This window comes from Chrysemys picta, chromosome 7 (assembly GCF_011386835.1).
Source record: "Chrysemys picta bellii isolate R12L10 chromosome 7, ASM1138683v2, whole genome shotgun sequence".
Taxonomy (NCBI): Eukaryota; Metazoa; Chordata; order Testudines; family Emydidae; genus Chrysemys; species Chrysemys picta.
This window is the reverse complement of record NC_088797.1, coordinates 15206034-15223187: the sequence shown is the minus strand read 5'-3', so window position 1 is coordinate 15223187 and position 17154 is coordinate 15206034. Positions and strand designations below refer to the sequence as shown.

General features: G+C 40.8%; 1 protein-coding gene and 1 long non-coding RNA gene across 11 annotated transcripts in view; one reads left to right on the top strand and one right to left on the bottom strand.

Moving 5' to 3' along the window:
* ITPR1 (inositol 1,4,5-trisphosphate receptor type 1) overlaps positions 1-17154 on the bottom strand; it is a 256740-nt gene that overhangs the window by 9281 nt on the left and 230305 nt on the right. For all 8 annotated transcript variants that reach the window (XM_065552919.1, XM_065552920.1, XM_065552923.1 and 5 more), the window contains 2 exons: positions 14124-14289; positions 13028-13188 (listed from right to left, as the gene is read on the bottom strand). In XM_065552919.1, coding sequence (XP_065408991.1) covers positions 13028-13188; positions 14124-14289 — 327 coding nt within the window. The remainder of the gene's footprint in view (positions 1-13027; positions 13189-14123; positions 14290-17154) is intronic.
* The window catches only part of LOC135972832 (uncharacterized), a 47842-nt gene that overhangs the window by 23408 nt on the left and 7280 nt on the right, over positions 1-17154 (top strand). For 2 of the 3 annotated variants that reach the window (XR_010589395.1, XR_010589393.1), the window contains one exon: positions 3320-11137. This is a non-coding gene — a long non-coding RNA (uncharacterized LOC135972832). Of the gene's footprint in view, positions 1-3319; positions 11138-17154 lie in introns of those variants that run through there. The other variant, XR_010589394.1, reaches the window with a different exon arrangement.

Below are 17154 nucleotides of genomic sequence, written 5' to 3'. Positions count from 1 at the left end.
GCGGCGGACTGGCTTTAAGAAGTACTGCTCTACTACAAACTTGCCATAGTTATTACTTGAAGATGCATTAACCACTGTTAGAAATCAGCTGTCAGAATTCTGGAGCCCACTGACATCCAGCGTCCCATCCACAGATATACAGGGGTTCTTCCTTGAACTGCTAAAACTGAGCTCTAAATTGGCTGCTTAATCCAAACCTGCTTCACAAGGGAAAAATAAAGAATTTAAATACTGCTTTGCAAAGACATCCATAGTACATCCTTTTGGCTTCCTTATTGCTACAATCTCCCATTATGAGACACACCTTTTCAAAGCGCATAGTCAAGATGAACATGCTAGATGTGGCCTTGAATGGTCGTGTTTGAGAATTAGGGCTGTTTTGTCAAAACTGTTTATTTGACAGGAAAAAAATGACTTATCACAAAGGGCTTGTTTTCTGGAGAAAACACCCAAATACTGCCCCAACTGACAATCAAAACATTTTGGTTGAAATTTTTTGCAATATAAGCAATGAGGGTGTAATTTGATCACTAGGGAAAAGGGAGGTGGTCTGCGGGATCAGAAATAGGTAAAAAAACTGATCCAAGAGAGAGAGAGAGACAGGATGAGAGTGTTGCCAACTCTCACAATTTTATCATAAGTCTTGTGATACTTGGTGGTTTTCTTAAAGCCCCAACTCCTGGAGGCAGGTAAATAACACAAGAATTTCGGGTTTCACTTACAAAAAAAAAAAAAAAAATCTCTAGTCCTCATAATTGTGGAGAAGGACTGAAAATGTGACAGACAGCAAATAAAAAGAATCCAAAATGTATCATTTTTGCAAAATATCATGAGTTTGGGGGATATGGCATTTTAACACTTGGGTTTGACGGTACTGGTATTAAGAGATACCACTGCCTGTTGTGTGACCCTGGGCAAGTCACGTCACCTCTGTGCCTCAGTTTCCCCTCGATGTAAAAGGGGATAATACTATTGATTCCATTTGTACAGTGCTTTGAGATCTGTGGATGAAGCGCACTATATAAGAGCCGTGTACTATTAGTAATTATTATGAAAAGTTTAAAAATCTCTGCTAAGGGTTAACAGGCTATGTAGGAATTTTGTTTATGGAGGTATTTTTACCACAAGACGGTATGTACCACATGTTGCCAATCAATTTTAGATAATTTAATCACTTCACTGCTGCTTCATTATACACAGCTTGTATGTCTGGCCAACACTCAAAGTTTATCTGGTAACATCCCGCTGTAACTGAACTGAAATGCCCAGTCAAATAACAAGTCTGGCTGAAGGGATGGGCAGGTATCAAGCAGGGAAGGATTAAAGGGACAAAATAATGCAGTAAAGCAGTGGTTCTCAAACTTTTGTACTGATGATCCCTTTCGCATTGAAAGCCTCTGAGTGTGACCCCAGTTATAAATTAAAAACACTTTTTTATATATTTAACACCATTATAAATGCTGGAGGCAAAGTGGGGTTTGGGATGGAGGCTGACAGCTCGCGACCCCCCCATGCAAGAACCTCGTGACCCGCTGACAGGTCCCGACCCCCTGTTTGAGAACCCCTGCAGTAAAGCATAGTGATTGCAAGTTGGATGGGCCCTTTCACTTACACCCCCCCCAACACCTTTTTTTAACCCAATGTAATTGTCTAGACTCCTTTACTAAAATAAAGAGCTAAAGGCATAATAGCCAATACTTGTACATACATAGTTATAATCCCCTCAATTCTACCTTAAAAGAAAACAGAATGAGTTTAATTTTGTTTTTAAAAACACAACCAGCACCACAAAAAGAAGCAAGGGAATAAGGACAGTTTCATCTAGAATTTTGCCCCAATTTCTTTGCTTTTCTTTTTTAAACAAAAACACTAAAACCTTAAAACTAAGACAATGAAAAATGAAACAAAAACGAAAAGGGGAATATTAAAAGGCCATTTGCTGACAAGCCTGCTGGGTCTGTAAGTACTGCAGTCTATCCCTGTGTCACGGATCCCAAAGCCTGTGCGTCTCCCAGCAGGATCCCGTTCGCACAAAAAAATTCTATTCAAGGTTGAAGAAAAGCTTTATCGTGATGATCTAGTTTCTGTTGAACTTTAAGCAAAGCACCAAGGTCTCTTTAAAGACATAGCCTTATGTCTTTTGGTGACAAGTTTTGCTATTGTTTTAAATACACTAAGTGAGCCATAGACTTGAAGCTCTACTCCTAATCTGTTTCCCTGCCTCCACGCCCCCCCACCCGTTACTACTGGCATCCTGCATACCAATGTTGTTATGTACTGTCTGCTGTGGTCCTCCTACAAGCCGAAGCATCACGATCCTGGCTATGCAGTCAGCTCCCTCTTCCCGTCACAGTAGCAGCTTCCTCTGTTTAAACAGACGAACTAACTAAAGCCACTGACGGAAGTTGGCTAACCACAATGCTGGGTTTCAGATTAGCTCTTTTCTAGGTAAAGTTGGAAAAGTCCCTGTAAAGCAAGTATCGTTACAATCTCAGACATGGGGGCGATGTTGACCAGCCTCTTAAAATGTCCATGATTGGAAATGTAAAAAAAAAAAAGAGGAAGCTGTAGTGCATGATGCAGATGTAATGCATTCTGAGAAGTGGTTGCTTTTCCCTGCTTCCACTGAAAGTCTGTTCTAAGAAAGGTTTCTAACGCAACCTCAGTTAAAAACATATCCAATGGTTAAAATGGGCAGAAAGAAGGTACCCTTTGATAAATTAAAGATGGAGTAACCATGTTCCTCAAGAATCATGTTTTCCAAAGGAAGCACGATATAGAGGCACAGAAATCTGGGTTCTAGCCTCAGGTCTGCCACTGGTGTGCCATGTGGCCTTGGGGAAGTCATTACTACTACTCTGGGCCTCTATTTACTCATCTGAATATTGGGCATAAGACCTACTCACCTCCTAGGGCTATTGTGAGGGTTAATTCAATTCGGTTTGTCAAGCAAATTGCATTACTATAGCCTTCTGTCTGAAGGTTTCCAAGAAGTGCAAAAGCAGAATATCTGAAATTCTGCAGCATGCCATTTCAAAAATTATGCCCATAAAATAGATGGGTACATTGCAAAGTGCTTTGAAAATGAAAAGCACGATGCGTGTGTTTTTTGTGGGGTGAGAGGGTTTCTTTCTCCACCTCACATCAAGCTAACTTTTTTTCCTTCAGTAATGGGCTAGATGCAACTCCCTCCACTTGGAGTTCACATTGTCTACCTTTTCAAAAATGGGAGGAATGTGCCCCCCACTTCCTTAGACTTAGCCTGTCTGTGAAAACAGACTAATGGCATTAAAAAACTAACTTGTCATTGTTCCTGTAGGTTTCTAATTAGCTACCTTTTCCGTTCACATGAAGAAAGCAACTACAGAGATCTCAATATATGGACACCATTCCCAGAGGCAGAGTAAGACAGCACTTGAATATAAAATAATGACTACTGCTGTATCTTCAAAACAGTCCAAAGACTGACAATTGTGGTCACAGGTGAGAATTTCATTACAGACAAACACTATCCAGTTTTAATAATCATGATAAAGGGCTGCTGTAAGATTGCCCAAAGGAGGTTCCCTTGTTCCTTCAGAAATTACAGCACCACCCTTTCCGTTAACCTAGTTCTAGTTGTTTCATTGTAAATTATTTAAGTAAACCAGGATGCATTATATCATGTGTATTGGACAATTTCCTGGTGCATGTGCTGGAGGAACGAACTAGGGGCAGAGCTCTTCTAGACCTGCTGCTCACAAACCGGGAAGAATTAGTAGGGGAAGCAAAAGTGGATGGGAACCTGGGAGGCAGTGACCATGAGATGGTCGAGTTCAGGATCCTGACACAAGGAAGAAAGGAGAGCAGCAGAATACGGACCTGGACTTCAGAAAAGCAGACTTTGACTCCCTCAGGGAACTGATGGGCAGGATCCCCTGGGAGAATAACATGAGGGGGAAAGGAGTCCAGGAGAGCTGGCTGTATTTTAAAGAATCCTTATTGAGGTTGCAGGAAAAAACCATCCCAATGTGTAGAAAGAACAGTAGATATGGCAGGCGACCAGCTTGGCTTAACAGTGAAATCCTTGCTGACCTTAAACGCAAAAAAGAAGCTTACAAGAAGTGGAAGACTGGACAAATGACCAGGGAGGAGTATAAAAATATTACTCAGGCATGCAGGAGTGAAATCAGGAAGGCCAAATCACACTTGGAGTTGCAGCCAGCAAGAGATGTTAAGAGTAACAAGAAGGGTTTCTTCAGGTATGTTAGCAACAAGAAGAAAGTCAAGAAAAGTGTGGGCCCCTTACTGAATGAGGGAGGCAACCTAGTAACAGAGGCTGTGGAAAAAGCTAATGTACTCAATGATTTTTTTGCCTCTGTCTTCACGAATCGTTCCCCTCTATTCGACATTGGTGAGGCCTCATCTGGAGTACTGTGTCCAGTTTTGGGCCCCATACTACAAGAAGGATGGGGAAAAATTGGAAAGAGTCCAGCGGAGGGCAAGAAAAATTATTAGGGGGCTGGAGCACATGAGTTATGAGGAGAGGCTGAGGGAACTGGGATTGTTTAGTCTGCAGAAGAGAAGAATGAGGGGGGATTTGATAGCTGCTTTCAACTACCTGAAAGGGGGTTCCAAAGAGGATGGATCTAGACTGTTCTCAGTGGTACCTGATGACAGAACATGGAGTAATGGTCTCAAGTTGCAGTTGGGGAGGTTTAGGTTGGATATTAGGACAAACTTTTTCACTAGGAGGGTGGTGAAGCACTGGAATGGGTTACCTAGGGAGGTGGTGGAATCTTCTTCCTTAGAGGTTAAGGTCAGGCTTGACAAAGCCCTGGCTGGGATGATTTAGTTGGGAATTGGTCCTGCTTTGAGCAGGGGTTTGGACTAGATGACCTCTTGAGTTCCCTTCCAACCCTGATATTCTATGATTCTATGATTAACAGCTGGGCTGGATGGAAGAATTAATTGTTCAAAGATTGTGCAAACGGTTGCCCTTGGATGATCACGTTAGAACAATGATCATCAATGTGCTAATAGTAATGAAACCCACCTAGTTCCTGTGAAATGTATCTAGTGAGAGAGACCAGCCGGTCTCTGAAGTGATGCTGGGTCAAGTGGTATATGGTCATTTTGTGGATGGGAGGAAGTGGTATTGGTGACTCAGCAGGTTGCTCTCTAACCTCAGATTTAGGCTTGTAGGAGGAGCACTACAAATAGCAGGCCACATCCTCAGTTGGTGTGCATCCCCAGCAGAGGATCTAGCCCAATAGACTTTGAACCAGTGCCTCAACAGAGCATTAGGTACTGTGCTGCCAAATTTGTAAATGGGATATAAAACAGATATGGTCATTAAAATCCATGGCACTATTCCCAACAATAGGGATGTTAGTCCTGGAGTTCTAGACAAATTCCCAATTGGGTAGCTTATTTGTCTTACCTAAATTCTCCCACTAGTTTCAAATTCAATATACCGTTATTCTTCCTCACTTTCTCCTGAGCTCTTGTTAAAACACTCACCTTTAAAGAGTTGCTGCCAACTTTCCCTGAGGTGGCTGCATTTCAGCACTAGAAGATGTTGCTCCTGTATAGAACACACACCCGGTCTGCAAAGTGCTTTGGGGTCCATCAGTGTTTGGGGATATTACATAAAAACTTAACCCTTTACATTGACTTGAATTTAGGCTCCCCCCCCCCTTCCCCTCACATCGCTTTTCCTGTCAAAGGATGGGCACGTATTTGGCAGAGGTGAAACGCTGGGTTTATTGTTTGAGATGTTAAAGCATGACAATCTCAAATGCCTCTAACGGGCTGATTCTTGCAGTGGCACTGATTGCTGAGCCCTTCTATCCAGAAAAAGAGGATGAGAGAGTGAAAGAGGAAGCAGAATGGAATAAAAAGGACCGACACCTGGAGAGTGAGTGGGGTGGAGGGAGAATATTGGGAGAAAATAAAACTTGCACTGATGTCTTTGTTAGGCTAAACAAAATGATCAGTAAAGGGAAGAGGATCATAGTTGCGTTTCCCCTTCACTAGGATTGCTTTGGGGATGTTCCGTATTTAATAGAACAGAGCTGTAAGGAAGGCTCCCTTCTTCTAATTACCACCCCTATTCCTCCTTTCTTCCCGCCAACAAAGAAGCGGAATCACTGCAAAACTTATCCCTGTTGAAACCCAGGCCTAAATGATCGACCGCACAAAGCAGAAAAAAAAATCAATTGGGATAAGCCAAGTGCTGGCAAAAAAAGCCAACGTGTAGTTCCATCAGAAGCACTCTGAAGGGCACATACTGTTTTTATCTCCTAGAGGGCAGGATGTATTAGTCCTCTGTGGGGATGATTAGGTCGAGCAATTGCTTCCCTCCACCGCAGTTGCTGATGTGCACCCAAGCTCTTAAATTAATGATGGAACAAACAGCTTAACTAGCTAAATCCAAAGCTCAAGACCAGTGCGCCTGCGACACACTGTTTATAGCAGCCAGTGGCCTTCTGCCAAACATATCTTTTATCTCCTCACTTCCACTGCTATTAGTTATTATCTAACAATGTAATTACATTAGCTAACTCTCTAAAGCATCTTGGGATACGTTTTGCATGGAAGACTATACCAAATAAAACTAATTCAAATGCTAGCCTTCCTCTCGTGATTGGACATTAAATTGCTACTGTAACGCTTAGCCAAACGGAGGCTCAGAACTCTGAAGTTATAGGTGAACAATTGCATCTGCATCATTTGTATGGGCAGCTTGCCCAACTGTATGTGCAAATACCTAGTTAGATGTTAGACTGGCCATTTCTATATACAATTATGTTGATTGTCTGTGCAGCTGCATTATCTCCAGGTGGAAATTATGTATGAGCACAGTTTTAAAAGTAACATTAGTTGTTGGGTTTCAGAAAGGTAATTTCAGTCACTCACAAATGCAGGATTTAGGGAGTCAAATTCTAAATATGCTGGTCACGATTCACCGCTATATTATCTATTTTTCTTTTTTGCTCGTGTTACTTCGTTGTCTCAGTGATCGCCAATGGAGTTAGATCAGTGAAACACTGGGGTAACGCAGTGGTGACACAAGCCCATTATTGTGTAGTCACAAGATTTGTTTGATTCTGACTACCCGCCTCTACGGCTGTCTCCCCCGAAGCGTATACCCTCTTCCTCAACCCAGTTTGGATATGTCTACACTTCAAGGTGGGGGTGGAATTCCCAGCAGGGGAACAAATATCCGCGCTAGTTCTGATTGAGCTAGTGCCCTAATAAGAAAGTGAAACCTTAGCAGCATGACCAACAGGGGGGGCTAGCTGCCCAAGGGCAGGTTTAATGTCTCAGATGGGGTCATCCTTGGGGTGGTTAGCCCTCCTGCTGCTGTTGGTACACTATTCTTAGCATGCTGGCTTGTTCACTTCTATTTGTGAATGGCTTTCTTCTGGATGGACTGTACTAGGAATCAAAAGTCCTGTTTCTATCCCTGGCCGTTCCACTGACCTGCTCTGTGACCGTGGGCAATTGATTTGAATTATGCCTCATTGTCTCCTTCTGTCAAGGATGTGATAATGAAACGTACTTTTCTTGGTACACTGCTTTGACATCTATGGATGAAAAGTGCTGTTGAAGTGATAAGCATTATTTAGAGAAGCTTTGTGAGCAAAATGGTTAAAAGGAGGCCCTTTTTAAAATAAAATGTGCATCTGTGTGTACATCTCTCTCTCTCACACACACACACACACACACACACACACACTTGTTCACAGTAATCAAATATGTATTTGAAGGCTTATATGCATACGTTCATTTGTGCATGGAAAAAGAGAGCAAAGGAGCACACCAAATATTTGCACATATAAGTGTCAGTGCACTGAAGTTGCACAAAGTGGTTTGTGCGCACAAAATGAAGACAGTAAAAATGAAAAGTGAAAATTTGGTTCTACATACCTCAAACTCCAGAGCAAGGCAAATTTGTACAGACCAGTTATAAATGCCTACAAACAGCAGTTTGTGATAGATGTTGACTGACACACAAAAGATAGCAATACTAATGGGGCTAGTATTAATGAGACTGCTAGAGTAACTGGAGGCAAAAGCAGCAACTAAACTCTCAAGACTGAGAGAATGGGTAGATAAGACAATCTGTAAGGAGTTGCACCAAGTTTGTATTAGTCATTTGTGTGTGGAATGAATGCCAATGTCTGGCCAACGGGAGAAGTGGACACTCCCTTACCCCACCCCTATTATTCAGGCATCACCTGACCTTCCTTGATGACTATAAAGCAATACAGTGAGTGAACTATGCCTTTGTTCCAGGGAAACACAAGGAGCACTGGACTATCTGCCTCCTAGCACAATTAGCATACTTTCCAGATAAAAATGCTTTTGAAGAGGCACTGATCTAACTTAAAAGTCTATCTTAAACAAATATCTGCAGTGATTTAGCCAGATGCACAGAAGTTAGATCCTTTGGGAGGGGGGTGGTTATAACAGCTTACAATTCAAGTCCATTTGAAGCACTGCTAACCATTTTCTCATTGTTTTATGGTAATTTCTGAACTATTAAATATTTATCCTTAAAACAATTCAAGAATGCACTCACAAGGCAGTCTGCTCCATACCACGTTTCCTTCATTGTGTGCTAACTCCTGAAGTCTATAACAAGCCGTTACTTAGGTAAAACTCTCGTCACCTTCAGTGCTCACATAATGACTTCAGGGCACCAGATCATTTATTTATACATCAAAGAGAACAAGCAATTACATTTTTCCAGTTTGTACTTCTCCAGCAGCTCCTATCGGAGGATCTCAAAATGCTTTATAACCATTACGCTGGATCTCACAACCCCATTGCTGAGGTAGAGGATCATTATCCCCATTTTTCAGATGAGCAAACAGACAGTGAACTCACACAAGAAGTTTACACCAATGATGGGACTGGAACCCAGGTCTCCTAACACATAATCCTGATTTTTAGCTACAAGACTGTCATAACTATAAAGGGAAGGGTAACAGCCCTCCTGGGTACAATACTATAAAATCCCTTCTGGCCAGAGACTCCAAAAATCCTTTTACCTGTAAATGGTTAAGAAGCTCAGGTAACCTGGCTGACACCTGACCCAAAGGACCAATAAGGGGACAAGATACTTTCAAATCTTGGTGTGGGGGGGAAGGCTTTTGTTTGTGCTCTTTGTTTTGGGGGTGGTTCGCTCTTGGGACTAAGAGGGACCAGACATCAATCCATGCTCTCCAAATCTTTCTGAACAAGTCTCTCATATTTCAAACTTGTAAGTAACAGCCAGGCAAGGCATGTTAGTTTTATCTTTGTTTTCTCAACTTGTAAATGTACCTTTTACTAGGGTGTTTACCTCTGTTTGCTGTAACTTTGAACCTAAGGCTAGAGGGGGTTCCTCTGGGCTCTAAGTTTGATTACCCTGTAAAGTTATTTTCCATCCTGATTTTACAGAGATGATTTTTACCTTTTTCTTTAATTAGAAGTCTTCTTTTTAAGAACCGGGTTGATTTTTCCTTGTTTTTAGATCCAAGGGGGTTGGATCTTGATCCACCAGGAGTTGGTGGGAGAGAGGAGGGGGGATGGTTAATTTCTCCTCGTTTTAAGATCCAAGGGGTTTGGATCTGTATTCACCATGGAATTGGTGAAGAGTCTCCCAAGGCTACCCAGGGAAGGGAATTAGCACATTGGGAGTGGTGGCAGCGGACCAGATCTAAGCTGGTAGTTAAGCTTAGAAGTTTTCATGCAGGCCCCCACATCTGTACCCTAAAGTTCAGAGTGGGGACGGAGCCTTGACAAAGACCAATCAAACTACCACACAGAATCATAGCATATGGATGAACTCCAGCACCACTTTTTCTAAATCTGGGAATTAACAACAAATAATGGAAAAAGACCTATCTTGGAGGTTTGAACAACCTTATGAAAGCAATTACAGACTAAAGTTAAAAAAATATTGCAATGAACTGGACTTCATAATCCATCAATTCACTGTGTTTGATTAACAATTAATATGGTACATTTGATATATATTTGGGCAGGGCTGCTTATATTCTAAATCCTTTTAAATCATAGATTTGGTTTTCTAAGTATAACTGCTGACTTTTTTCTGCACATTGCGTAGTAACTGAATTAGCCTTTACACATGAAACTATGTAGTACCACATCTATTCAGTGTGTTTTATAGATTTGTTCTCAATTAGGATGGTGTTATTATTATTTTTTTTTTTAAAAACACTGGCTCAAATTCCTGCAGGCCACAAAAGACGTTATGTAACCAAGATTTAACTCCTTGTTATCAAGTACAGTGTGTAGCATCAAAATTGCCATTCACACCTCTTTACACAGAGATTATTTTTAGTTAAGAACACATCAAGAGATGAGGTCATCCTTAAAGGAACTAAGTTGTCTGAATATACAGTAACTGGCATAAAGTCAATTATTCATGATGCTTAAATGCACTCACTGTATGTTAAAGCCAACCAGCATTAGACTTAACTGAAAAGTTGGTAGCATATATAATTCCAAAGTAGTAGATTCACAATAGTATTTGTAATGTTCTGTGCACACCTATGGTGCTGTAGAAATAATAAACCTACTAAATTGCAGGTACAAAATTTCAACTCTTGCTGAAAGACAAAAACTCAAGAACTGTCCAAAGCTACTCTGTTGGGGGACTTAGGGCAGGAGAGTGAAACATCTTTGAGATAGATTAGCATCTGTAGTCTCAATATATTTTTGAGCATATTCCTGCTTCATGAGCATTGGCCTGCTAAACCCAGGGTTGTGAGTTCAATCCTTGAGGGGGGCCATTTAGGGAACTGGGGTAAATATCTGTCTAGGGATTTGTCCTGTTTTAAGCAGGGGGTTGGACTAGATGACCTCCTGATGTCCCTTCCAACCCGGATATTCTATGATTCTAATATAGCTGAGTAAATATTTCTATTGCACATTGAAACCTATGGAAATAAAAGTGCCCAGTTTGTGTCACTACCAAAGATGTTAGAGTGCCACCTTCAGTCTGGTTACATGGAGGGGGAAAATCCCTTCTAGATCGGTCAGTGAAATTAGCAGAGACTTTGGAAGAGCGAGTGCCTGTTGCAGACACTGAGCAATCCCAGATTATCACCCATTCCCAATACAAACAAAGAAAATAAAACAGCCTCTCCAACAGGATCAATTGAAACCTTGGAATCAGTGGCATGTTGTAAAGGCTTCCCCTGTGGCCACTCCTAAATTTGTTTCTGTGATGATGAAAACAAAGAAGTTTGGTGTTAAACAAAACATGCCTCCCCTCCCCCCAGTCATTCCTACATACACCTCAACTCTCTCTTACTGAAATATTAAAGTACGGCTGAGGCAGCAATACATTCAGAGAGTTCCACTTTTCTTTTTTTCATGGGGGTAGGGAGGGTGGGAAGCAGCAGGTAACAAGGACAAGGGAAGCTCTGTTCTTGCTTCTGGGCTATCAAAATGAACTTCACCACAACTGCCTTATTGCCACTACTGGTTGAGTTTAGTAAGTTTTGATTAAAAAAGCAAATCCTAGGCTTCTAAAATGGTCCAGCTATTCCCAAATTGTACCTACTACTGCTTCTTGGGGTATGCAGGTTCCATGCACGTCAGTGCAGTACGTGTAAAACAAATCGTTGCCACCATTTTGACAACCAGAAATTAAACGCTAGAATTTTGCCAAATGATTGGTGCAGCTTCTGAGCAACTGGTGCGATCAGCTTTAAGGACTTTTTAATAGTGTTAACAATCCCTAAATAATATTAACAAACTCCTTTGTGACCAGAAAAATTAAAACCAACACAGTCTTAAAGTACTAGACATTGTAGTAAGCTAAATGAAGGGAACAATATAATCAAGGCAGCCTTCTGACAGCTGCAGTGAAGTGCTCTGCTATCTCACTGTGCTAATCCTCTATCAGGTGATTGCTCACAAGATTTCTTTAAGCCCTCATTACAGAGGAAGAAATCCAGAAGTAGGACGTAGACTTCAGTGACCCTGAAGTAACATGTACCACCTCAGAGAGACCTCGGTGGGATTTATATTTAAAGGTATATTGTACCTTTATGGAAAAAGGACTGTAAAAATAAATGAGACCCCCAAGTCACACGGCACTGTCTATACACAAAAATAATTCATGAAGGTGAAAACAAGTAAAGAACTATAACTAACTGTACTCTTAGAAATCAGCAGGAGCTCTTGCTAACCAGTTAGGAGCAGGGAGACAAATCAGTAATTAGAATTTAGAGGCAGAGGGCATAGTTCCAGGGGCTCTGAACCTGCAGTTTGGCAAAGACAAGGCATTTAATTTGCTCATCTAAAGGCTGTGCAAATGAGCGGACATTAATTTTGGTTTATTACTTTAATAACTAAACTTAGAAGACAAGAAGTCTTAGAGGTCAGTTCAGGATACTTTGCTATGAGACAGGTTTTACATGCATGTTACATTACAGACACTTCTCCCAACCTGAGGTGAAAATGTTCTCTTTTAAACTATGGTACATTAGGTTTCAGAACAGAATGGTCTTCCCTTCAACCTAGGCAATTGGTCTAAACCACAGAGACTAGGTAGACTTTACTAATTTACAGCTATCCACTTGGCACTCATGTGAATACTTTAGAGACTTAGAAACCACAGGTATGAAGATGCAGACTATTCTGTAACTACTGCGCTGCAGTTCACACACATCCAGAAACCCCCAAGCCTTACTGCCTGCACAATTTTAGTATTAACCATCAATTTACCATACATGGATTGAAACCTGCAATGAGGTGCAGTCAGTAGTCCATTCAGCAAAATCTTTCTTTGGAGTTAATCCTCTTACAAAAATCTCTACCTTTATCTTATGCTTCAGATATATTCTCTGATTAAGGGGACATTTCTAGAAGGTAAAATACTGCATTACGGTAGTCTGTTTTGGTAGGACAAGTCTTCTGTTCCTCAAATTCTTACACAAATATGCAGACTGCATGTATTTACTAAACAAATATAGACCATATACATTAATCTGATTTGGGGAAAGTGCTTCAATCTCACCTTGATCATTTCTGCCACATAACTTTCTGGTCCAGTATACTCTGTTGAATCTTTTACTTTTACTAACACGATAAAGCACAAGTAGTGCCACATATTGTGCTCTTCTTTAATATGCTCTTCAAACGTGACTGTCTTGTTATCAAACTTGTCTCTTTCCAAACCTAAAAGAGAGATCGCACATCCCTATTAGGTGTTTAGCAACTCTTGCATAATGTGAGTTCTGAGTAGAAAGAAACATACAGTTTGGGGCATTTATGCATTAACAATTAAATATATTCTTGAATAAAACAGTGTCACTGGGATTAACTCCCTAGAAAGGGCATTATATGGGAAAACAATGCTCAGTAGGAATTGTACCACTTCTATTTATTACACATACTAGAAAAGTCATGGTGAAGCTAGCTAGCTATGATATGCAACAAACATCATCTCATTAAAATATCCTCTTTTTGAAATAAAGTTATGCAAAGCACAGCAACTAATTTGCAACAAACTTAAGTGATACTTATACATCACTATATACATTTATGTAACTTATGTATTGCCATGTAATTTAACCACTTTGGCCTCACAGTCTCAATAGTTTAACTTTTCACTTCAGTGCATTCAAAACCAGGTGCTTTACAGAAATCATCCAGCATCTTTGGAAACATGATCCATTTTAGTTTATCTAATGCTCCAACATAAAACTGTTGTCTAAAACTCAGGTGAAACACGAAACAAGCCAGATGAAGTATACTTTAGGAGAGTGGTATATAAACAACATACTCCTATTCCCAATCTCTTTTCCTTATGCCAAGTTCCTCAAACTCTACAAGCAATACAAATTCTCCTCCCAATAGCAAAGACAACACAGAAGATGCTCTCAATCAGGATTCTCTACTTTAAGAGGAGAGAATGATGAGCTCTCAGCAGATCCTGAAAGAGGAAGTAGGTGTAGTAGCCGAGAATGACAGCTAGTTGAAGAACGCTATGTAGGGTCTACCAGCACTGTAGGATTCCGGATTCCCAAAGCCTTATAACTTCGTGGGAAAGCTGCCTGCAGCTATCTTTGGGTTAGGACAGATCAGCTGCTAGCTCTAAAGCAAATGCTTACCACAAATAAAGCAAGTTGTTTTTAAAATTTCTTCTTTCTTCTGCTTTTCACTCCTTAAATCAGCAAAGGTGTCAATAATAACACCAAAAATCAGATTAAGGACAATAATGATCACCATGAAGAAGAACAGGAGATCGTATATCACTCTAGCAGCAAAGAGTGGTTCCTGTAAGACAAATATTTTAAAAAGTTAACCCTGACACTTACCATGACAGTTCTCTCTTTCAGCTCACCACCAATATTGTATCAATCCACCATCTCACCTCTTGAGATTCCCTACTTCAGAACACAAATCTGTGAAGTCTTCCAATGATTAAATTTAATATTTTAAATTCTCTATTATCATAAAACAAAAATCCTAAATTACTAACAAGAAAAACATCAACATCAGTGATAGGATACGATCTCCATGGGATCAGTTCTCCCCTACCCATTATCTGCAAGTCTCTTATGCATCCGAAGAAGTGGGCTGTAGTCCACGAAAGCTTATGCTCTAATAAATTTGTTAGTCTCTAAGGTGCCACAAGTATTCCTGTTCTTTTTCCCTCTTCGTTATCTACCCTGTACTCATCCATGTCTTGTTATTTATTCCTTCTATTCCTGATCAACTCTTGACATTCCTTTGACAGGTTGTTTTTATTATACATACTAATAACCACATATATTCTCTTAATTAGCTAAAACAAGGAACAAAGTTTTGTTAGGCTCCCCAGTGCCTGTTTTACTACTGATAAAGAGTAAAATTTTCAAAAGCATCTAAGGATCTAAGGATATGTGTCTACATTGCGGTTAAAAAAAAAAAAAAAATGAAGGCACTGAATCTCAGAGGCCGGGTCCCCCCTAGCAGCGGGGTCCTGGAGCCCAGGCGCTAGCTCAAGCCTGAATGACTGCACCACAATTTTATAGCTTCGCAGCTCCAGCCTGAGGCAGCTGACCTGGGACAGTCATGGCCATGCCATAGGTCTTTTGTTGTAGCGTAGATGTACTCTATGGGTTTGTCTACAAGGGGCCACTCAGGGAAGTTAATCCAAATTAACTGAAGGCACAAATTTAAAGTGGGTTAGTTAAACCGCATTAAAACCTGGTGTGGTTGCTCTGATTCAAAACTGAAGTGGCCTTAATTCAGTTTACTTTAATTCACTTGGAATTTAATTAAACTAACCTGAACTCTGACACCACCGACTATAAAAAACTTAAAGAAAACCCCACACCACAGTTTACCCAGGAATTTAAGGATATCATCAAATCTTTCCCCAAGCAACTCCAAGAAAAACTCTGCAACCATTCATCCCTTACCCCCAGGGTCCTTCTCCATGCTTCCCAAGATACACAAACAGGGGAACCCAGGCAGCTTGTTGTATCTGGGTACCACACTCTTACTGAAGGAATACTGGGACTCATGGAAATCATCCTCAAACCACTCAGCACACAAAGGACCAGCAGCTTCCTCCAGGACACAATCAACTTCTTACACAAATTCTGCAACATTAACAACCTCCCTCAGAACACTGCCTTTGCCACCATAGATGTCACTTCCCTATGCACCAATATCCCTCACAATGACAACATCACTGCCTGCCTCAAATATCTACAAGACATGGACACCACTCAGCTATCCACCCCAACACATTGCCAAACTCATCCATTTCATCCTCAACAATAATAGTTTTACATTCAACAACAAGCACTTTGTCCAAACCATAGGAACATCCATGGGTATTAGGCTGGTTTCTCAGTATGCCAACCTCTTCATGGGCCACATTGAGGAAGAATTTTTGGACAAATGCACCACAAAAATCAATGATATACCTGAGATATGTTAATGATATTTTCATTCTCTGGACAGATGACAAACGCCTTCACAGATTTCCACCACAACTTCAACAACCATCACCCATCCATTAAACTCTTTTTAGAACACTCCCACACCAGCATCAACTTCCTGGATACCAACAATCAGCTTCAACAATGGAATCCTACAGACAACTACATACAAGAAACCCACAGTTCACCACACCTACCATCACAAATCCAGTAACCACCCCAAACACATCAAGAAATCTGTTATCTATAGCCAAGCACTCAGATACAATGGAATTTGCTCCAAGGAGAAAGTCCAAGATATATATCTTAATACATTTCAAACCACCTTCACCAAATAAGGACACTCCACCAGAGAACTAGATTGTATCATGGAATGGGCCACCCTGAGAAAACCTACTTCAATACAGAAATAAAAACCCCTCCTACTGCACAACCCTAGTTGTCACCTACCACCCCACACTGGAACTCATAAGGGTTATAATTAAACAACTACAACCCATGCTCAATGGGGACCACATCCTGAAAGAAGTCTTTCACGAATACCTCTTCTAGCCTTCAAACAGATGCCTATCTCACATTTTAAGAACATAAGAATGGCCATATTGGGTCAGACCAAAGGTTCACCTAGCCCAGTATCCTGTCTTCTGACAGTGACCAATGCCAGGTGCTTCAGAGGGAATGAACAGAACAGATAATCATCAAGTGATCTATCCCGTCGCCCATTCTCGGCTTCTGGCAAACAGAGGCTAGGGACACCATTCCTGCCCATCCTGACCTATCCTCCATGAACTTATCTAGTTCTTTTTTGAACCCTGTTATAGTCTTGGACTTCACAACATCCTCTGGCAGAGTGTTCCACAGGTTGACTGTTCTCTGAAGAAATACTTTCTTTTGTTTGTTTCAAACCTGCTGCCTATTAATTTTATTTGGTGACCCTTAGTTCTTGTGTTATGAGGAGTAAACAACACTTCCTTTTTTAATTTTCTCCACATCAGTCATGATTTTATAGACCTCTATCATATCCCCCCTCAGTCGTCTCTTTTCCAAGCTGAAAAGTTCCAGTCTTATTAATCTCTGCTCATATGGAAGCTGTTCCATACCCCTAATCATTTTTGTTGCCCTTTTCTGTACCTATTCCAATTCCAATATATCTTTTTTGAGATGGGGAGACCATATCTGCATGAATTATGCATGCAGTACTTATGAT